Here is a 22,953-nt window from a genome sequence, read left to right as displayed (position 1 = left end):
AAGCACAAAAACCACACGACCAAGCAACATTCTTTTTTCCATATTAAATATATAGATCAATGATGTATTTTAAATATAAGGATAAGGGTTCTTCTTAGTCGTCAGGATTCCTATGTACTCTCAAATAGAATATCATTATTTATAAGAGGGAAAAAATGATTAGAATTTTTTCATATGAAAACCTTGGCAATTGAACCTGTTCTCTAAATATACATTGGGGAAGCATGGCCCTTGTGGCTTGTGCACATGCTGGGGAAAATGGGAGAGCGTACATGTAGAGGCATCATTAGGGCGATCATTCACGCCTTTCATGGGGTGGGGCGGTTATTTCGGTCCCCTCTGTTTTCTATGGGAGAGTGTGCGCCCTATGCCCAAACACAAAGGGGGGGCAAAATAATTGCCCTCCCTCCCATGAAAGGCGAAAATCTCACCTCCATGATGCCAATGCACACTCTCATTGGCCCCATGCGTGCAGGTACAATACTCCCCTTGGAGAATTGAACCCATGATCTCTTAATTGGGAGGTGCTGGTCTTTACCAACCAAGCATCCGAGCAACCAAGTAGGGTAAAAAATTTAATAACTTCACCTTTTGACTCTCTCTTTGTTTCTTAAAATTCTTTTAAGTTGGAATATAAAAGGGTTTTCAATAATAACTTAAAAACCATTATATTGTTATCAGAAGTTGTCATTGTCTTTCATATTTTTTGAATAGATATATAAAGTGATTATATCTATTCAATGAGGCCAAAAAAGAATTCTCTTGAGACGAAGGAGTACCCTCAGAACGGACACAAGTGGACCATGGCTGTCCTTGTGCTCATCCCGCAAAAAATACAAGTGCACAACCCTTGTATTTGGTCACCGTCTTGTTGGAATCCTGAGCAGGCCGCCAGTGATAAATCCAAGGAAAAAAAAATAAATTATACTAAAAAGCAAAAAATTAGGATTACAAATTCTTTGACACCTTAAAGGCGGTGTCAATAAGAAAACCTTAAATAAACTCTAGGGAGAAAGAACGCTAGGTTGCACCAGACACCTGCCCATGCAACCTTGACATAGGGGTGCTTGAAATGATCGTCACACCCCTGGTCAATTCCAGGATTCCAAGAGGTGCGATGGTCATTTTGCGCCCGTGTCAGGGCACAGGGCGGACTTTTTATTGTTCATCAATTGGGAATTTAGTACAAACATGCCTATATAGAATGTCAATGAATAATTGTCTTTACCCACAAAAAAAAAATGATTACCTAACGAATTTAGCTCGGTCTCCAGGGAGCCCAACACACCCAAGATGTTACCAACCGTTATACTATGCTGCACACATCCCTAGGCATGCGCTAAGATGGGATATTCTGCTGGCGCTGAAATGCAGTTGAAGTCTGACGAGGAACAGAGGTTGGATGGAGGCCTGTGGCTACTGAGGAACTTCGCAGTGCCGGTGAGGGCCCCTTGGTTTGTGGATTACGGCCGTGTCTCTATAAATTGGGACCCTTCTTTCACAGTGGGATAGCAACTCAGAAAGTACCCAAATTTACTTTATCTGCAGCAGCTCTAATTTTCACTTTCTTCTGGAAGCCCCAATGTGGGGGCCTTTAGGCTACATAATTTGCTATCCTCAGTTTTCCAGGAAATTAAACCAGAAATGGGAAAGAGAGATTGAGACCAATTAAAGTTTAATAAAAGGTTGCTCAAGCGAGAAAGCTTTAAAACAGGAAATGCTGGTTTTCAATCTACATACATTAAATAAACAAAACAAACATAAACCAACCAATCTTCTCCCCCTCCATCAAACAAAACCATGACCATGAGTGTCTGTCTCCTCCATTTGAGACAACTTTTCAAGACAAACTGACCTCAGAAAACCTAAACCCATCTTTAAGTACGCTAAGATGATTCTGTCTTACAGATACCACTCAGAAGAACACTTTTTGGAGAGAAACTCAAGCTTGGAGAAACATTGTTGGTGGTGGTGGTGAGGGTGATGCCATTGTTGTTGTTGTTGGTCATGAGTTGAAGAGTACTTACTGGGACTGAAATAGAGAGATTGGGGTTTGAACTTGAGTTTCCAGTACTCGTAGTAGTGTTGTTGGTTGTTGTTGTAGCAGTAGTGGTAGTGATTTTAGAGGCTTCCACATGCTTTCTTGAACGATTGCGGCCTCGGTGCATGTGCCGCTCACAGTACTTTTGATCTGGAACCACTTCCTTGGAGCATCTCCATTTCTTTCCATCCGTTCTTCTGCACCTCCCTGGTTCTGGTTCCATGCTGTTTCTATAATCGAAGCAGAAGCTACTGCAACCTAAAACTGTAAAAAGGTTATGAAACATAGAAATCAAACAAAACCCACATAGAAAATCACATCTTTAACCCTTTTAAACAGAAACCCATCACTTAATTTCTCAAAGAATTTTGCTAACAAATACGAAAAAAAAATTTAAAATTCCCCAAAAAAAAAAAAAAGAGATAGAAGGAGGAGGGAGACACAGCACCAGATGACTTATGTTTTTGGGACTCACATCTTGGGTAGTGTTGATAGATCCCACCATTAACACCACCAAAGGAGCTCACAACACTCTTCCAGATAGGAAGGACGAGATGGAAAGGGACAGGCACGCCTGCAACCATGTATTTAAAGATGAGAGCTTGGTGTTCTAGCTCCTGCAACTGTAGAAAGGTGAACCCAGACTTTCCATGTTTAAGCCCAGGCCCAAGCCCAAGTCCAAGCCCAATCAAAGGCGACCCTCCTTCCATCGAATCCATCCCTTCAAAATACAAATTTTTTTTTTTTAAAAAAATGAAAAAAAAAAATCCTTTAAAAAAAAAGGGTGTTTCAAAGAGATAGGTGGAGAGAAGAGAGAGTACCAGTGTCTGCAACACGAGCAATCTTAGAAGGTGGGCTATGGTTCTCCATTCTTATAGTTGCAGAGTCGTTGTTCAAGTTCAAACTCGGAAGCAGCTTAAGAACCCACAAGAAGAACAGCTAGAGCAACCCCATAAGTAAAGACTCTGAACGCTGCAATGACAACAGATCTGAATTCTGCAACTCTCAGACAGATAGAGATAGAGGAACAGAGAGAATGTTTTAATTAATTTCTTTAGAGAAGAATAAAGAGAGAGATTAATAATATGATGAACCAAAGCACTCTCGGTTTCTCCAGTCTCTCCTCCTCGAGTTGACGATAGCTAAAGCTTTATCTCTGTTCCTCAGTGTCCGATTGCAGAGCACAGAGAGAGAGAGAGAGGAGAAGAAGAGAGGGAGGGAGAGTAGAAGCCAAGAGAGGAGTACGGAGAAGATATTAAAGATAGTGTAAGTTTTGTCTGACATGTCTCAGCCTTTTGCCGTTGCAGAGAAAACCACTGGAAACAATTCGTGCTTTTGCGGGAAATACACGTCACTGAGCCGTTTATGATGGGTCCCACTTCTGACAAGACAGAAATGAGTCCCACGTTGCTGTCCAATGCCAGATGGCGGTGGAGAGCGTCCCATCTCCCATGCATGGGCCATGATGAGCGTTCGCTTTGTTTTTAATCCTTCTTCTGGAATTACAAAAATACTCTCTCATTCTCTCCTACAGGAAACTGATAGCATAGCTTGCGGCCTTTACTAAGGATCTTATACCACCCATTCAAAGACCACTAGATTGGAATCTTTTATCTCACGATGCTTCAAGGAAATTAAGGTCATGATGTGGTGCTGCTTGATGGAAGCTATAACAGGTGGGGCCAAGATTGAAAATGGCGATCTGTGTTTTTGAATAAAGATAAAAGGGCCTTAGGCTCTTAGCAGAAGTATAGAAGGACCGTGTTACACAAGTCAAGCATGTAAATGGATAATTGAAAATTCGGATTTGATTCGTATTTGTATCTGTTTAGGGGTAGTTGTATCCGATTAAAGGTTTATCTGGATCCAATCACATCCAATCTGTATTCGATTTATTTACATCTTTATTATGATCCAACTTGGATCGATCTAGATCAAATTGGCTTGCTTTGGGATCGGTCTCAGATCAGCCAATGACTTTTTAGAAGAAAAAACCCTGATGAAATGACTTTCTAGAGCCTTCGAGAAAACCTCCCCTACTCCCAGCAACCCTCACCCCTTCTTTCCCTCCCCCTTCTCCAACCTTGCTTACCTCCCCCTCTCCCGCTCCCGCTCCCGCTCCTTCCTTCTCTAATAACAAGCCTAGTTTTTCCTCCCCTTCCCCTCTCGCTCTAATAACAAACTGAATTGTTTTCGGTCTAGGAATGAGTAAGTCCAAAACCAAACTATTTAGGAACTTTAATTTTCAGTGGGTTTGTTTTCATGCTTGAACCACAATGAAATCTTACATTCATAATTTATAGTGAAAAAAGATTTAATTAGTAATTTTCTTTGATAAAGACTAATAGTTTAGACACATAGAATATTAGTGCAAGCTTGATCAAATTTAAAGTTAGCAAACAACCTGAATTAAGTGAGGTGTACTAGAGTATTTACAAAGAAATTAGGGTAAGAAAACACTACGTGGTCGTGTAGCACATTCACCGGTGTAGGGGGCCAATGAGAACGCACACAAGAGAATCATTAGGGGTGGGATTTTTTATTTCCTAGGGGGCAGGGGCGGTGCTTTCACATGCTCTTATCTATGGGCACATGAACCACACAACTAAGTAATATTCTTTTTCCAATAAGTTATATGTACAAAATAACGTAGATCCCTATCAAACTGGTCTGCTAAACATCATCAGGATCTTATCATTGCAGTAAGCGGTGCCCTTGGATAATTCACGACTATAAATTTCAACCATCGGAAAAAAGATGATGATTGGTCTAAATCATTCCTTTAGTTGAAGTTTGGGTATTTATTATGAAGGAAAGTACTCTATAGGAGAATGTACTGCCCACGCCTAGATATAGAGGAAGTGAAACGACCGCCCCGCCTCGCCTCTCGAAAGGCAGAAATTCCAAAATCCCCCCAACTGGGTTTTTTTTTCTTTTTCCGGTGCAAGAGCCCCCCAAACCCCCTCAAGGAGGGGGGGAAGGGGGGAGAATTAATGAATTGAGGGCTTTTGAGGAGGATAGAATTACCATATATTCTTGTTTTCACCGCATCACCCCGCCCCGCCCGATACGCATAACACATGCAAAGGCAAAAGGTAGGTAACAGCGCGTGTGACTTTTATGTATTTGTTTCATTGTGAACTGTGAAGCCTCCCCATCCTACTCTAGTACTCTACCAAAGACTAATAAGTTTAAATCTTCCATCCATGTGATCTCTAAAACCATGCGTTGGAAGATGCATTCTCTAATCCACAAAATTCCAATCTCTTTTTAAGTTCTCGGTCATCTACAAGCCACGCTACTTCTTTTAAACCTTCCTCACTTAGATTGATGGAAAGGGACACTGGAGAATGGAGATCTCTATAATTTGGGAATGGATTATAAACAGATCATCGGAGTGAGGGACCATCACCATCCTTACCGGACTCATCAGGTCAAGTGGACAAGCTCATTTATGGTCCATCCCTCCTCTGAAAACATATCTTCCCTCCACAAGAACCAAAACTATAGGTGTCCTCTCTCTCTCTCTAATCAAGAGTCATTCTCTGAATGGCGTCCATCTTTATGTTCTCATGTCTTGAAAAAACAAAAAAGAAAGGGTTGAGGATGAAGACAGTCGGTGAATGCCCCACAGGAAGCACTGCAGCCCTTGCTTTGAGAGGCAAGTTGGGTAGGAAAGGGGACCAGATCCATCAGGTGTAATAAAGGAGCACATCGGAGTGGAGCCCCTTAAATGTGCGTCCCTTGTCCATTCTCTCTCTATGCTGCTGCCCTTAGTCCTCTTCCTCTGCTCTCACGAGCATTCCGTTTCTACAACACGAGAGTTTGAGGTCCCGGTCACAGCTTCTTGTCCTCTACAAGCCTTAAACACTGGGAAAGAACAGATCTATTTTTCACACAGGAAGATCACCTTGGTCCCCAGTCTTTTGGAAAATTGGCTAGATTATGAGCCATCATCATCACCTATGTGCACAGCTATAGGCCTAGTGAGACTGCCCTTTGCCTCCTGTCTATATTGAGCTTTAGACTCCGCGCCAAGAAGGCAAGAAAGTCTGAAAACTCAAACTTGAGTTATGAACACTTCATATGATCATGGAAAAGGTAAGACCATCGAAACAAATAGAGTAGTGAGAAGAAAGAATAAGACAGATATCACAAGGATGATCAATTGAATCACTTTTCTGTTTTCTTACAGTTGCTAATGTCAATGGTTAGATTACATGGAGTAATTTCTCGAACATCATCAACTAGTGGGACACTTAATATTTCCCGGATAAACAAGAAAACTAAGCATATTTACAATATAAGGAAAGGCTAAATTTACATGCGACCACATAACCCAGTTCTAGTGGCACAATGGAATCTGCTAATGTCATCCGAAACTTCTAGCTTGGGTTCTGGAGCATGGCCAAATCTTGGAACTCAGAAAATCTTTGACATCATTCAGCCAGAAACCGATCATATAACCAGGTACATAAAGATGATATGCAAGGTCACAGCACTCTGTTATGTGCATCAATCAATCAAGGCAGCCCTCTCCTGTAAAGAAACATAGGGAGAACTCTTTCAAGACGTTCTCAGAATGAAGATGCAAACTCTTTACCATGAATTTAAATGTTTATCTTAATGTGTTGGGGTCCCATACTGGCTATCTCTGAATTTTGGAACGCAAAATTGGATTTTGCGGTCTGAAGGCATCGAATCTACAGGATGCTGTGGCCAATGTTGCTGCCACAGTTTACGGCTGTTCACTTTGAGAGGACAAATGTTGAATGTGCTATTTCCACTAAGATTGTGACTAACAAAGTTATAATGCGGAAAGAAAAGTCTGCATTGGGGATGTTTTGCCATGACGAATGAACAATGCTACAACTTCCTTTCTTCATAGCCCCGCCCAGATTGTTAATGCTAGGCTTACTCCCTTTAAACACTTTGGGTGTTATTTACAAAGCTTATTGTTTGCTGTATTTTTTATGAGATGGTTCTTGCATAGAAACAATCAGTAACAAGAAAAACACATGCATCCAATTGTGATGGATTTTCCTGATTCTAGCTTAGGATCTACTGCAATCAAGGACAAGATTGGAGTGCAAGAGTTCCAGAACCCAAACCAAAGCCTAAACCCACTAATGATAGAGGGTTCCATTTACTTGTGGTCCGAAAAGGAGGAAACCTTTCAGATTTGGAGCAAAGTTCTAGCATTGATAGTTCTTGGTCACATGAAATCTGTACTGTTGAGAGGACCAGGTCCAGTCCAGATTTTAAACAATGATTTCACCAATGAAGGCCTTTATTAAAGAATTTGGAAGATACATGCAATCCACAGTTTTGCCTGAAGTTAATATCTACATATGAAGAAACAATACTTAGGAGAGATACAATGAGAAACTGTAGGCATATACTGGTGGGACCTGCGTGCACTAGAACAAGTGTGTGTGTGTACATGTACATGTATGAGAGAGAGAGAGAGAGAGAGAGAGGACTAACCTTTACAGCACGTGGACTCATCTCATTCTGAGTATTGCTTTCTGAAGGAAACCAGTGCATAAGGGCACCAAGATGCATCACAGCCGGTATCAATTTGAACATGAGGGGAGTTGTTACCTGTAGATTTACTCTCTAAGACTAATGCTGCCACAAAAATCCAAGTACACCTACAATTTCCACATAAGAAGCTTACCAAGCTGAAAGCTGTAGTTCCCAGAAGCAGCAGATACATTTTCCCCTGGATTATAGAGTAAACCTTAAGTCAATAATAATAATAATAATAAGAGAAACAACAACAACAATGATGACGATGATGAACAACGACAAGAAGGGGAGAGCCCTAGAAACTAAAAGAAGTGAATCTCATCAACTAATAACCAAATAAGTTCCTCTATTTGTTCCAAAATATATGGGGCATCCTATTTTACCTATGATGGGGTTTGGAGATGGATCATCTATACAAGGCCTAGGTTGGAGGACCTTAGAATGGTGTTTTGCATAAAACGTGAAGGCCGCTTATTCCCTCTTTCCAAACTTCTCCAACAAATTATCATATACACATACAGCCTAGAGAACAGAGGCATTTGCATGAGCCCAAACTCAGCCTTAAATCTTAATATTGTTATCATAACTTTGTGGCCGAACAACCGTCCCAGTGTTTCAGAAGACAGTAAAAAGTTTGATCCTCAAATTGATGGTATAGCTTTACCCTCTCCCTTCTTATAAATGATCACCTCCATACTGCTTTAACTTTTGGCAGTTTCTTTCTCGAAAAAATCTAGTTAACCAACTTAGTTGGTCAGGTGAATACAATTTTTAGACCAGAGTATCACACAAATTGAAATGCCATCTGGTCCAAAAGCACCTTGCAATCACAATCATGAGGCTAATGAATAAATTGAAGAACCAAGAAGTATTGTAGGAAATCCAACATCCATTCAAGAACTAAGCAGGCAGAAGTAGATTCCTAGTATATATATATATATATATATATATAGAGAGAGAGAGAGAGAGAGAGAGATATTACCTCAACAAGATGAACATTTGAGGCACGGCTTAAAAGCACAAATGCAAATTCTCCAATTTGAGCAAGCAATATGCCCACCTTTGAAACAAAGAAATATTATAAACCAGAAATTACAGCCAATTTATCTATGAAACAATTCTTAGCCAGATATTGTACAACTTACAACGAATGATGTCCTGACACTATATCCAAAGGCCTTGGTCACCATGGCAACTACAGTAGTCTTAACAACGACAACAAGAATGACAGATGCAAGCAATATATCCACGTGGCTCCATAAAAACTGTACATGTATGAGCATTCCAATACTAGAAAGGAACAGAGCTGAAAAGAGGTTTCGAATTGGTTCCACCTGCAACCATTAAAAGCAACAAAACAGAAGTAAGCAATCTGTAAACAAAATATAGAGAGACAGTAATTTTTTTTTTTTAAACCTGTGTTTGTTTCGCTGTAAAATATTTTACAGAAAAATAATTACACAATTTAACAGACCAAAAAACATTTATTTCAATCAGGACATTTGAACAAGAAAAACACATCAAGAACCTTAATCTTATTTCCATTAAATGAACCACATGGAGGAAGAACTGAAGTCACACTCAGTGGCAATAAAGAGTACCTGGTCTAATGTATGCTGTGCAAAGTCAGTGGTTGATATCAGAACTCCAGCAACAAATGAACCCAATTCAAGACTTAAGCCCAGCTTATCACTGCACTGGAAAAATCAAAGCACGACATGAATATTAGATTGGTGAAAGAAAACTTTCTGGGATGGCATGAATCATAAATCTTGCATCTTAAGTCTTTATATTTTCCTTCCATCGTCTTAACTTCCCAGGGGAAGAGAACAACAGTGTCTTTCGTCTGACCAAAGTAAAGAGAACAGACCATGTTATCCCATGCAACTCACACAAAAATTGTTCAGGTAGTACCGTACTACTACTGGATATGTGACCGGTTAATGCTTATTTAACATATAAGCAACATGAGCAGAGAAGCACTAGTCAATTTGCTTTTGATATGGATGTATCATTTACAATCATCCACAAGAAAAATAAATAAATAAGAAAAAATGGTATTTCACTTTTTCTTATCACCATATAAACAATTTTTAACTAGTGGTATAACTTAACAAAGAAGAAGAGACCTTTTTAAGAGGCCCTGGCATTCACAGGAACCTATTTCACCTTTGGGATGGTTAATTTATTTAACACTTACCCTGTACTTACTTCTCCTAAAGCCAACTCTCTGAAACCATACTGGATGGGGCACAAACAAGGGGAGTCTGGATGAGTAATTAGATAGATTGAGCGCATGCCTTTTGGAAAGTCAGTGCAGCAAAGAAAAATTGGGATTTTAAATTGTTGTATTAAATTTTTAATAAGTTTCAAAATGCCTTGTAAAGTTTTATCTTCGTCTTTTCTTTCTTTTTTAAATTTTTGGTTTTCCCTCCCACAATAACTTGCACTTTTTGTCTTCTTGTGTTTTGCTTTTGGGCAACGCACTTTTTGTATGGAATGTTTAGTCCCACATTGGTAGTGGAAGAGAAAGGATAGAGGCATATCCTTGTTAAAGATTATTAGCAAGACCAAAAACCCAGTGGTAGAATTGTCAAACTGATTTGCTCCAAATTGTCAAAGGATAGAGGACTACTCTCTTGATAATTGGCAGCGTCCCTCGTGTCCACTCTGACAAGCTGACCTGCCTACCTCCTCCTTCACCTCATCTGCCACAAAATTGGCTTATCTTGGCCTCCAAATGAATGACCAATTCACCTGAGAAGCCAAGAATTGAATGCACCGAATAATATGAATGAATGTCCATGGCCCTTCTGCCGATCGTCTAGCCCAAGCTATGATAGTTGCTGAGTCACCCTCAACCATAGTTGTCACGGCGTCACGGCGATCCAAGTCGGTGGAAGGGTGTCACGTCGATATATCGACATGTCGCCCGCCATGGCGTTGCCATGGCGAGCATGTCGACCATGTTTAATTTTTTATTTTCTCTATTTTTAATGTCATTTAGTATGCTATAATATATGTCCTATAACATCAAAAATCAACATGAAAGTGTACTACACTACTACTAATATACTATGCCACTATGGTTTAATTCATGAAAGTGTAACTATTATCCATTAGTGTATATGAAAGTATGAAAAATTGAAAATATAGATTAACCTATCAAATAATTCAAAGCAATTGTAAAAATCAAATGATAGGCTAACCTGTTTACTGAAGCTTGATAGCAATAGTCTTTCTTCAGTGTGTGTGATTTGGAGCAAAGCATCTAAGCTACTAAATGGTTTAAAAAAAAAATTTTAATCTAACTTTTATATGTACAAATATCGACCGATATGCCAACATATCGTGGTATGGCGTCCATGGCGACGCCATGGAAGCCATATCGAACGATATATTTACATCCACCATGGCGTAGCTCGATATGCCACCTCTCCCAACGCCAGGACGCCATTGCAGGGCCATGGCGACGCCATGACAACTATGCCCCCAACTATGGTGTTTAACTTACTTCTTACGTACTACTACACTTATATTTCTTCCTAGGTTACCCAGCAGGGGTGCCCACACTATCACGGCAGTTGAATAGGTCAAGGATGGTTGAAACATAGGCAGTGTTTGGTTACATTTTCAGTTCTTGTGTTAAAACAGCAGAAGCATTTGGGTTTGTTTCGGCGTTCTTGTTTCTATTTAAAACAAGGAAACACGTTTCATGATGCAAAACACTTCTCAATTTTTACACACATGCATGCAGAGAGAGAGAGGGTGATAAAGATGATGATAATGAGAAGAACCGCAAAGAAATAGTCAGTGAGGAACTGAGGATAGATGAGCTAGTAATCAGCTGCAGGCTTGAGAGTTGGGAGAAGGGACGAAGGGTGGGGACATGATCCGTTCCCTCTCCCCCCCCCCCCTTTAATTCTAATTTGGTATTTAGGGAAGCAATTTACAAGAATACCCTCACAATATGCCTGTGGAATTTTAAAGGTCCACATAACAAATTGGAAGACAAAACAACAGAACTGCTTCAAAAGGCTCTTTCTTTGTTTGGCTTTTTTTTAAACTAACCATCTATACAAGCGCTGTCAACCTACTTTTTTTTTATGTTAAAATAGTTTCGACATTAGTTCACTTCCCCACAAGCCACCCCCCAAAAATATTGTGGCAGTGTTCCCGATTCATGTCAATTCCCCAACCATCTCCATTGTCCATTCTTAAACATGAAAAATCTTCTTAAACAACTTTTAATGCAGTTCAGGTTTCTAGAAAGAATCTAGAAGCAAGAACTACAATTATGACCAGGATCACTTAGAAATCAATTGAACTAGAACAGGACTAGAATTAATAGCAAACAAGAGAAATTAAATAACTTGCAAACCAATGACCAGATCTAGATAAAAATTTGGTTGAGTGAGAGGGGTAATCTGATCCATCAATTGATACCAAAATCTTGAAAATCAGACGAGGATATATAGATGATTCACAGGCTGCTTATATCTATAGCTAACTTCAAGAACTTAAGATATATCTCCTCAGGTTAGGATTGACGAGATAGCACCTGATTGCAGAAGAATGAGAATCAAAACTAGAAGAAGAAGAGAAGAAGAGCAATGGATCAGATCCGGAATACCACCAACAGCTCAAAAACTCTTAAGAAAACTCAAAATTATTCACTCAAATCACGCTCAATCAATGGGGGTGTTTACATATATATAAGCTCTTGAAATTTCTTACTAGACTCATAAAAGGGCTCCTAATCACTCTCACAATTTGAATAAGTAACAAACTCAAATCTGGACTCTACTCTACCTATTAAGTATCATATTCTAATTCAAACTCTTATAACTTAGCAAACTAAGACACTCCTCCTAATCTCGTACTCAGACCTCAACCCCCCCCCCCTCCCACCCAACCTTATGGGCTTATAATTAAGGCCTGTTACAAGATTAACCCCATAAAAAGTAGCCCAAAGCATAGAACCTGTCCATGGCCCAAAATAAGGTCTTCCTTGGCTCAATCTGGCAGTCTTGACTGCAACACCTTTATTTTTCTACACATGGCAAGATCAATCAGAAATAATTTTGTTTACCATAATCATTGCTCAAATAAAACATGACATCAAAGGATTCTTTTGATGGCATTATTCCCGTGCATGTGAGAATATGATATTGCACACTTCTGCATCTATTGGTGAATAATGAGAACAATTAGCGGCTTCTTAATGTCACTCTCCAAGAATGCTTGTGTTTAGCCCAGAAACACTTCTGAGTCCCCCCCTCCCCCTTTTGTGGGGGGTTGTGAGCTTAAGTCGTTCAATCTTGGCTAGATATACTATACGGAATAGGGGAGAATGTCTTATGAGGAACTTAGTGCCATTTGTGGCGTGCTGTGATTATTAAAGGAACATGCAGGATTTTCTTGTATGTATCTTGCTTCAACCAGTATTATATGAAAAAAGCATGTCATTATTGATGGAGTCCCTATCCAGCAAGGAGTTCTTTAATACTAATTGGTTTTGTTTTACAAAAGTAAGAGATTCTTTTGGGGGCAATGTGAAAGTTCTTTGGCCAAAAACTTTTGTTTACATTCTTAGTCATGTAGCATTGGCCATATGCTTGAGCTCCTAGGAAAAATTTTCTTGCTCACAGTACCAGGTGATCTTCCAAAGAGATGAGAATGTTCATACACATTGCTCTTAAAAGGTTATTTAAATAAGTATAGCAACGAAAGAATATGTATGATGGATCAGCAGGTAACTGGCAGCACACAGATGATGAACGGAGCAAGAGAAGGTTGTTTTGCACTTACCCAAGCAGAAAATAAACAGAATGCTACAGCAGCAAGCTGATAAAGTTCATTGGTCTGCAACAATTTGTTAAAGAAATGGTTCAGACAGTTAGAAACTTGTACTTGAATAAAAATCACAAAAAAAAGTACACCCCCCCCTCCCAATAAAAAATCTAGACTAGGCAAAACTTAGGGCATCTTTGGGTAACTTATTGGGATTCTGCTTCTGGGCTTCCAGAAGCCAGCTTTTGGGGTTTAAAAATGTTTGTCTGACAAAATTAAAACGTTTGGAATCTTTAATGGTTGAAGCGCAAGAAGAGCACTTAGGCAGATTTCAGGCTTATGCAGTAAAGATTCCAAACGTTATATTTTCTTTAGCCACACATTTTTAAGCCTAGAAGCAGGCTTCTTAGAAGCCACCCAGAAGCTTACCCAAACATGCACTTAATTGCGCTACCACAATGTGTTATTACTTATGTGTTCATCATTTTACGAAACAAAATCAAATCCATGAAAGAAGAAAGAGATCTCCAATATTAAAATCACATAACATTTATTAGCAAGTCAAGTACCTAACAGTAAGAAAAATTAGTCAAATGATCATGAAGGTCAATCACCACCACTAAAGAATTCTTCTACTTTTACCAAACTATATCACAGAGAAAAGTACACAGAGTAGAAACATAGGCATGCCGCATGCGTGATCACCTACCTGTGAAGACAGTCGTATCATTAGCTTCAAGAAGCGAGGAACAAAGGACCAAGATAATATAGATGCAGCAATAAGGAATATGGACAGCACCAGCAATCTGCAGGTGTACATAGAAAGAAGTTGTTCTCAGTAACAATTTCAGTAGAAGTTCAACTAGATCATCAAGGACAATATCTACAAATTACTCTAAACATGAACTCACAGTTTTGCCATTTCTTCTCGTATCATAAAATGAACTCACAAAATTTGCATGTAATTTATAAAGTACATCAACAAATTAAGGGTGTATCATATAACATGCAGAGTATAGAAGTGAACTCACAGTTTTGCCATTGAAATCATCCCATGCAGAAGGCCACTATTTCCACCCAAAACAGGGAGAAGGGCAAACAGTAAGCCGACAGCACAATCCTGAATGACAGTGAAAAAATGAAAATTGAATGTAAATCAAAGGTCATAGTTTGCAGGTTGGCATATGAATCAGTTACAAATAATAAAATACTCTTTGAGAACAAAGAGCTGTTAGACATGCCTGAAAAATAAGAGTTCCAATTGTGACTTGACCATGAAGAGCATTGTTGCCATTTTTCTCCACCAGAAACTTTATGACCTGGGACAAGGAAAATGGGGACCATTGAACTTGATAAAATGATAGCAGACAAGACAGAAATGCAAAAGAATAAATTAGTTAAACAGACACAAAAGCATTACAACTGCAGTTGATGACATTGACAAGAAGAAGCCGACAAATACACCCTCTGACAATTTTGCACCACATAGCTGCACCAGATGTACAGAAACTCCATCAAGATAAACACATTTATTTTGACATAAATAAGAACTCCAGATGTCCACACAACTATTTCTGATATAATTTGCACCAGGGCACATGACATATAAAGTGAATTTTGATATTGTACCATGGAAATTATGCCACATAAGCACATAAATATAATAATTTGAAGTAGCCCACCGAGAACAGCAACAGGTCCCACAACCTTTAACTGAATCAATAACCTGAGTTAGAACGACTCCTCCCAAAAAACGAAAGCAATTGAAGAATATAGTAATCACAAATTTGTTTATGGCAGTTGATAATTTCCCTTCGTAGAATACAATATACCTTTGTCAGGGAAAACTCAAGGCCCAAAGCAAAAAGAAGAAAGACTACACCAAATTGCGCAAAAGTCTCAACCTGGAAAAGGGAGAAGAATCAGATTCTTATAATAACTACAATATTTTAAACTCAGCCATGTAAACATAGTTGCTGCATTTTCAAAGGGTTTGGATCCCTAAAATCCCAAATACCCTTTTTAAGCCTGGGCATTGTTACAATAAGGATTTTCTTGGAACTAAACCCAAATTTTTTTCACAAAAATGGGGCTACCAGTAGTCACTCCTACACCAGATACTATCATCTGCCAGCAATGATTAATCATGAGTAGAAACCAAGACAGCATAGAGCAATGAGTAGGACAAAATAAAAACAGAACATTTCTAAAGGAAAACAAGTATAGAACCAAAATAGAGGCATACCTGTACTGTTTCACTGATAAAATTCAACCCCCCAGGGCCAATAAGAGAACCCGCTAGCAGATAACCGACAATAACCTATCACCAGTAGACATAAGGAAATAAAAAATTGCAATGGTTTTTATAATTGTTAAATAAACAGAAACAGAAGCTATTAGTCAAGGTTATGAGTATACACACCGGTTGACCCAAACAAGAAAAGAAAATGCCACCAATTGCGGCAGAAACAATCACAACTACCAAGTCTGAAATTAACCTGCAGGAATGTGAAACCAGGAAACTGAAGCATAAGTCCCAAGCAAAATAACAGGTCTAGGTAACTACACCAGGAGAGGCAGTAATAATTACAACCACAGGGAGCAAATTAGCAAAATTAACCTACAGAAGAGTATTGCCATGAAACAAAAGCATAAGTCACAAACAAAAACAAAATGGAAAAACATCGCTAGCAGGTCTTAACACTTTTATCTTGCTGTATGTTTATTGAATAAATATATCTGAACAATTTATAGAAACCAATCCCATTTAAGTCAATGAAAACCTAAAACTTGAGCGGTCCATCCCACATTAAAAAGCACAAAGGTTAGTGATATCAATGCAATATGATATAATTATGCTAGTAATGACCTAATATGAGAAAATAAACATATAATAAACAAGTATAGGATATAATATAAGCATATTCATCGGAAAAAAGAAGAAGCAATAAACCTAATTTAGTGTAAACTCGTGAAGTGTCAACAAGGAGTGTTGTCGGCCTGGACCCAAGAAAGAGCTTGGATGCCTAGGCGGTGCCAAGGCGACGCCTTGACAAATATGGTCGAGTTTTGCTCAAAACAAACAAAATCATGTTTTGTGATACAACTTTTAAAACTGTGAGCATAGGATCTTTTTGCTTTAGATGGAATTGTAAAACAACAATTACATAGACGAACTATCAAAGTTCATATACGGTGAAATTCTGTAATAAGGTTTGTAGCAGCAAAGAATCATTCCTTAGATAAGAAGAAGAGAAGGAGAAAGGAGAGAGGCGATTGAGGAGGAAGAGAATCTCATTGACCACGATAAGGAGAAAGCAGCCGTTACTCTCAGGAACTACACCAAAGTGCAATTAGGTTTCTTTCAAGTTTTAACAAGGTCAGTGCGTCATTACTTTCCTAAAACCAACCCCAATTTAGAGTCATCAAGTCAACCAATTCAGTCTGTGCAATTCTGACCATGCTGACCTGGTAGCCCTTTTCCAAAGAAAAAAATAAATTGCGATACAAACACTATATTAGGCAAAAGAAAAGGAGGTGAAAGCATCAACCTTAGATCTACTTGAAGTACAGGATACTTCGATTTCTTATTTGACATCACAAATACATTGTCCTGCCACGAAATAAAAGAGACAAATAAGTAGGACTTCAAAAGCAAAACTGAAACATATAACTGGAAGCAAGGTTCAATTAGGTACACATCTAATAAGTTTCCATTCACCTTTTTGTCTATCAAGGTTGTCATATCATCAGAACCTTCATTTTCAAGGGAGAAGACATCTTGAAACTGAAATGCTCTACTTCCACTGCACAAAGGAAAAGGGGTGGGGGGCATAATCATTATAAATTCTGCATAAGGGCATGTTGAAGTTGTTTCCTTTCAGAAAATCCAATTGTGAAAGATTTCCGTACTTTGCCTCATGTGTCTCGTTTCTCTTGGACTTCTCATGTGTGATTTTAGCTACGGTCTCCAACACACCCTGTGAAACATCATATAATGTTGATATGCAGAGTCATCAGGTAGGTTAAAAAGCTAAAACAGCTGCAGCTAAGACACCAGATATATTTAGACTCGGACATAAGTTTAGTTTGGATCCGAAAGAAATACTTGTCAATAAACATATGAATGTTTCTGTCTCATTGCAAATTTAAGCAAAAGATTCAAGGAGTAAAGTAACACTCACTTGTTGCTCTGCTACTGTATTGTTGAAGCTGTTTTCATCCGATCCTGACAAATGAACAAAGCAGTACATCCAAAAGAATTAATGACTATGCAATAAAATAGACATAACATGATTTAAAATTAGAGCTATATCAGAAAAGCAAATTAGGGTATTAGAAGTAAAAGAAGCTTCAAGGAAAATGAAAGTAGGCAAGGCATCAGGCCTAGATGAGGTCCCAATAGAAATGTGGAAGAGCTTAGGAATATGTGATTTATATTGGCTAACCTAGTTGATTAATAAGATTATGAGCACAAGGAAAATGCCCGATGAATGGAGGAGAAGCATTGTGGTTCTGATTTACAAAATAAAGGTGATACTCAAAGTTGCAATAACCATAGAGGTAAAAACTCATGAGTCATATTATGGGAGAGGGTCATTGAAACCCACTTGAGACAAGAAACTACTATTACAGAGAACCCATTTGGTTTTATGCCAAGATGATCCACGGCAGAAGCTATTTACTTAGGAAAAGATTTTGAGATTGCAAGAAAGATTTCCATATGGTCTTTATTGACCTAGAAAAAGCTTATGACAGAGTACCTAGAGAGTTAATCTGACAAATACTAGAGAAGAGAAGTGTTTCAAGTAAATATATGGACATAATTAAAGATATGTATGACGGTGTAGAGACTAATGTAAGAACTATAGGGGGTCAAGGTAGTGAATTCCCAATTACAATTGGGTCATATCAAGGATCAACTTTAAGCCCTTATTTGTTTGCGTTTATCATGGATGATTAAGCCAGAGACATTCAAGATGAGGTTCCTTGGTGTATGCTTATTGCTAATGATATTGTTTTGGTGGATGAGACAAAAAACAGGGATTAACGCCAAGTTGGAGTTATGGAGAACAACCTTGGAAACAAAAGGTTTCAAAATAAGTAGAACAAAAACGGAGCATATGTGTCTAAATTTAGTTACACTATGCAGAATGACGATGAGGTGGTGAAAATTGGTGTGAGGGAGATTTCGCAAAGTGATTATTTTAGGTATACGAGCTCAATCACAAATAAAGAAGGTGATATAAAGGACGATGTCTCACAAGAGAATTAAAATAGGATGGATGAAATGGAGAGGTGCATCCGGAGTGTTGTGTGATCGACATATTCCTTATTTCATTTAAAACTTAAATGAAATTTTTCTAGGACAGTCATAAGACCGGCTATGACGTATGGTGCGGAATGTTGGGTAGTTAAGAAGCATCATGTAGATAAACTCAGTGTAACAGAAATGAGGATGTTGAGATGGATGTGTGGCAATACTAGGAAGGATAAAGTAAGGAATGATCATATTAGAGTTGTTTTGGGAGTAGATCTGATACATGATAAGCTACGAGAAAATCGTTTGAGGTGGCATTGCCATTTTTAACGGAGGCCTTTGGATGCTCCAATACAGAGGAGTGATTTGATTCAGATTGAAGAAACTAAAAGAGCCACGGGTAGACCAAAAATGACACTAGGAGAAGTGGTGAGGAAAGACATGCATAGTTTAGGCATTGTATCAAGTATGACCTCGCATAGAGCTGATTGAAGAGCAAGAGGATCCATGTAGCCGACCCCATTTAGTTGGGATAAGGCTGAGTTGTTGTTGTAAAAGTACAACTGATATACGTTGATCAAAAAATCAGAGGCAGGATATTATCCATTTAATGTACATATCTATGGATTAATCATAGTCCTAACAATTTTGTATATCAATGGAGTGAGAGAGAGCACTCAACCTTGTAGTGGTGCACATGCTTCAAAACAAAAGCATAAGCAAGAAGAGCACACAATCCTCCCTACGGCAGTGGTTTTTGCCCCTCGATATAAATCTATTCCAAGTGAGCTTGTGGCTAGACTTAAAATTTTAACACAAAGGACCAGGAAGATGAATGAGAAGGGAAGGTAAAGATTGGTTTCTTAATATGGGAGGGGCAACTAGCAAGGGTCAAAATAAAGTTATCACCCAAGGTAATTTTCCACTATGAGCTTTAGAAACTATGGAATGCACCTTGTATGCACATGTTTATATACAGATACATGCTAATAAGAAGCTTCTTTGTTTCCCTCTTGAAGTTTTCCATTTTCTCCTCCTTCCCTTCATCTTCAGCTCGGAGTTCTTGCCAACAAATAATAATGAAAACTTCTTATTCTTTTTTTCTTTTTATTTAGGGGTGGAGGTGTTTAATCATACACACTTCCATAGCATAGTGCATAAATTTTGACAACAGAATAAATAAATAAATAGCCCAAAAGGAAAATACAACATTCGAATGCGAACACACTATCGATAAGTCCAAAGTACACAAACTTCACTTCAAGCAGCAGCAGAGCTAAAACAATTACCCAAAAAAATAATTCCTACTAATTTTTTTCATAAATCTTTTTTCTTTTCTTTTTCAGACCAAAATTCATTATAAATTAGATTTAGACTCTCCAAGCACTAGAGCCCGTGATCTTCACAGCTAAGAAGTTCACGTGACTCTGGTAACCTCATCTTCCCTTCCTCAAACAAATAAAAACACAATCAGGACCAAAATAGACGAAGAATTAAAGAAGTGAAGAGTGAAGTAGAACGTAACCCTAACCTTGAGGTTGATCATTATCCGAGAATTCCTTCTCAAGCACCCGGTCGAAGATCTTCGCAATGCTACCCTCGCCGGAATCAGGAGTCGAGGCATTAAGCGAAAGATTCCCATAGAACCTTTCCCTGGTCTCCTTATCGGACCGGGCGAAAACAGCGGTACTCGTATAAGCCGTGAACAATACAAGCCATATCAAGAATCCAAAGGTTCCTCGTTTTGGATTTAAATTCGCCATTAAAGACGAACACTCAGCTATGATTTTTGGAGCAAGTGTGAATAGAGATGAAAACTATCTGAAGAGAACAAAGGAGACGTCCATTTTAAAACTACTTCGTAGATCGCTCAAAGACATTTGCAGAGACGAAAGAGGCAGAGAGACACTCACGGTCACCAGTTCCTCTTTTGTTTTCATTTTTTATTTTTCCCCTAAAGTTTTAATTGTTGCTTACGTTTCTGTAATTCATAACTTTAGGGCTATTAGCCAATGGGAGCTCTAGAATTAGTATCTTTTATTATTAAATGGTTAAGATGGGGACTGGGGAGTTGATCATTAAATAAGAAATTCAATTTCCTCTAACTAACGTGAATCTGGTTGTTACGTTTGTTGGTTAAGTCTTTAGGTAGCCAACTACTCTCAGGCAGGCAGACGGAATCACAGTACTCAATCGTATCTCCGCGTCTACAAGGGCTCGAGCAGACCTGGTTCAGTTTGTCCACGTCATCATTTTACTGGGTTATACTCATTCGTGTATGTGTGACCTAGAGAGCATACTGTAGATGTGCAAGTTTTGGCCTATGTAAGATGTGTGAATTTTGGTTTCTAGGGTTTCTTTTATATTATCTTTGAGAGAAATAAGAGGAGATCATTTTGGTGAGGTGGAGAGTAGTGTAGAAAAATTTTCTGGCTTAATGAAAAATCTTTGTTTCTCTTCGGTGGATGTAGGCATTCACGTCCTCGTGTCGTTATGTTTGATTTCTTTTTCATTGTTGCATGTTCATGATGTTCATCCGTAACAAATGGTATCAGCCTAAACCTGCCCCAACCCACCCTAAGCCTGACAGGGTTTGAGCTGAGCTTTTCAGCCCTTGGGTTAGGTTAGGATTAAGATTTTCATGCCCTGGGTAAGGTCTAGTCATGCCTAGGCTAAAGTATAGGGTTGAGAACGGCCCAGCCCGACCTTGTATATATAAATATATAGTATACAATAAGAAAATCATACATGTGATTAAATAAAAGGACTAACTCAGCCTTGCCTAGTCCTAAAATGCTTTTAAAAAAAAAAGGACTATTAGGGTCAATCAGGGTCTATTGGGTTGGGTTGAGTCCAGTAGGATTGAACTAAGGAGACCTAGGGTTGAGTTGGGGTTTTAAATAACACGGCTCAATTGTAGCCCTAAGAAATAGATGTTGTGGACGAATGCACAACCATAAAGAAGAAACCAAACAAACAATTACACACAACACAAAGATTTTAATGAACCGTTATAGGATACAAGACATGAAAACCTAACAATAAGATGAAGATTTGTGACAAGGATGAACGGGATGTTGTGGACAATAAAATTAGGGAGAATGTTCTCTGTGCCACAATGCAGCCTGTGCCCAAGCACATGGGCAGCCTGCGTAGGGGGGCAGGGTGGTCATTGCGCCCACCCCCATATGCCTGGGTGCAGGCTGCGCCGTGGCACAGAGAACGGTGCCCATAAAATTATTATCAAAATTTTGGATGCTGACTACTAGAGTTCAAGAGGTTCTTGTAAGTTTAGATGATCTAGAGCCCTAGATCTGTAGGTTTATTAAGGCTGATTCAATTTAAATTTGAGGGAAAATAATTGCTAGAGTAGTTGGTGGCACCCTTGCCTGTAGTAGTATTTGTCCCAAGAGGTCAAGGGACTCTCTCCTGCTTCACAAGGGAGAGATTTAAATATAAACCTACCAAATCACATTAGTTTATATGGCTGAAAAAGATGAATAGTTGAATACTTAGTTTATGTGGTTGAAAAGTGGCAAACGTAATGAAAAGGACTCACATTGTGTGTGTTTTTTTTTATATTTGAATGAACAAAGGACTCTTAGGTGTGGGTGTGACTCTTAGCCTCTTAGTTGAAGAGTTCCAATGAGAAGAGATAAGAGTCAAGACTAGCAGGTCCCATTCCCTCCCTCTCTCCTCTGCTTCTCCTCTCATGATGTGGTGTTATTTTGTCTTTTTAATCTCAATAAGTTTGCAATTAAGGACTGAAAATGAAATGCAGATAAGACTTCTGGGATCTTCAACCAATATACACACAGAGGCACAAAGCTTCAATTTGATTTGAAAACAACATAAGACCTTCTTCAGTTACTGCAAGGAGGTGAGGCCAACTTGAAGAAATTTGTGAGTCATTTGATTTTAAAGTTGTCGAATTTGACAAGAAGCAAAAGAATCCTCGCCGAATATCAAATCTTCTACTTAGTATGAGAATTTCAGTAGGTTCTCTGTACATATAATAAGATGTGGTCCTTTTAACTTTCAAGCAAACATGTTTGAACTGCAAGTAGTTCTTTCGATTTTATCCAAAAAATGAAAAAATTAAAAACAAAATTGAAAACTTTATTTAACAACGAGCACTACCATATTTTTGTGACTCCATTTGATCAAACTGCACTTATTCTGCTTCAAACCAAATTGTCAAAGGCATTATAAAACCTCCCGGATTTGATATCATCACCCAGTAGCTGAGTATTCCGCAGGGGGCTCAATAACTTGTCCAAGTGAAACAAAAGAAAGCTGGAGATGAAGATGTTCGACTTCCAAGTAG

The 22,953-nt window shown here is 38.7% G+C and overlaps 2 protein-coding genes across 4 annotated transcripts; both read right to left on the bottom strand.

The window, feature by feature from the left end:
- Window positions 1-1,781: 1,781 nt before the first annotated feature.
- Window positions 1,782-3,079, bottom strand: LOC122664312 (growth-regulating factor 10-like). 3 transcript variants are annotated; one of them, XM_043860077.1, is made up of 4 exons: window positions 2,863-3,079; window positions 2,517-2,762; window positions 2,103-2,305; window positions 1,782-2,060 (listed from the first exon to the last, which is right to left on the bottom strand). In XM_043860077.1, exons 1-4 carry the CDS (start codon window positions 2,909-2,911, stop codon window positions 1,887-1,889), a joined length of 672 nt encoding a protein of 223 aa, XP_043716012.1. In that variant the 5' UTR covers window positions 2,912-3,079; the 3' UTR covers window positions 1,782-1,886. The 3 variants fall into 3 exon arrangements, with proteins under 3 accessions (XP_043716012.1, XP_043716010.1, XP_043716011.1); XM_043860075.1 differs by having other exon boundaries at window positions 1,782-2,305; XM_043860076.1 differs by having other exon boundaries at window positions 1,782-2,299.
- Window positions 3,080-6,202: 3,123 nt separating this feature from the next.
- On the bottom strand, window positions 6,203-20,551 carry LOC122664829 (K(+) efflux antiporter 5). Its single transcript, XM_043860833.1, has 20 exons — window positions 20,158-20,551; window positions 17,551-17,594; window positions 17,279-17,346; window positions 17,088-17,172; window positions 16,918-16,979; window positions 15,789-15,864; window positions 15,612-15,686; window positions 15,199-15,270; window positions 14,996-15,079; window positions 14,787-14,855; window positions 14,608-14,685; window positions 14,398-14,486; window positions 14,076-14,172; window positions 13,385-13,438; window positions 9,175-9,270; window positions 8,719-8,907; window positions 8,556-8,633; window positions 7,722-7,766; window positions 7,529-7,645; window positions 6,203-6,580 (listed from the first exon to the last, which is right to left on the bottom strand). The coding sequence occupies exons 1-20, from the start codon at window positions 20,387-20,389 to the stop codon at window positions 6,557-6,559; spliced, it is 1,734 nt and encodes a 577-aa protein (XP_043716768.1). The 5' UTR covers window positions 20,390-20,551; the 3' UTR covers window positions 6,203-6,556.
- Window positions 20,552-22,953: the final 2,402 nt, after the last annotated feature.

The sequence above is a fragment of the Telopea speciosissima genome, chromosome 6 (assembly GCF_018873765.1).
Source record: "Telopea speciosissima isolate NSW1024214 ecotype Mountain lineage chromosome 6, Tspe_v1, whole genome shotgun sequence".
In the NCBI taxonomy this organism is placed as follows: Eukaryota; Viridiplantae; Streptophyta; class Magnoliopsida; order Proteales; family Proteaceae; genus Telopea; species Telopea speciosissima.
This window is presented reverse-complemented; position numbering and strand designations above follow the sequence as displayed.

Coding starts and splice junctions, on each gene's coding strand:
- LOC122664312 (XM_043860075.1), bottom strand. CDS start 2,911: ATGGAGAACCATAGCCCACCTTCTAAGATTGCTCGTGTTGCAGACACT. Junction 2,763..2,862: donor TGCTCGTGTTGCAGACACTG/GTACTCTCTCTT, acceptor TGTATTTTGAAG/GGATGGATTCGATGGAAGGA. Junction 2,306..2,516: donor CTATCAACACTACCCAAGAT/GTGAGTCCCAAA, acceptor ACCTTTTTACAG/TTTTAGGTTGCAGTAGCTTC.
- LOC122664829 (XM_043860833.1), bottom strand. CDS start 20,389: ATGGCGAATTTAAATCCAAAACGAGGAACCTTTGGATTCTTGATATGG. Junction 14,686..14,786: donor CAATGTCATCAACTGCAGTT/GTAATGCTTTTG, acceptor TCCTTGTCCCAG/GTCATAAAGTTTCTGGTGGA. Junction 13,439..14,075: donor TGATACGACTGTCTTCACAG/GTAGGTGATCAC, acceptor AAATTGTTGCAG/ACCAATGAACTTTATCAGCT.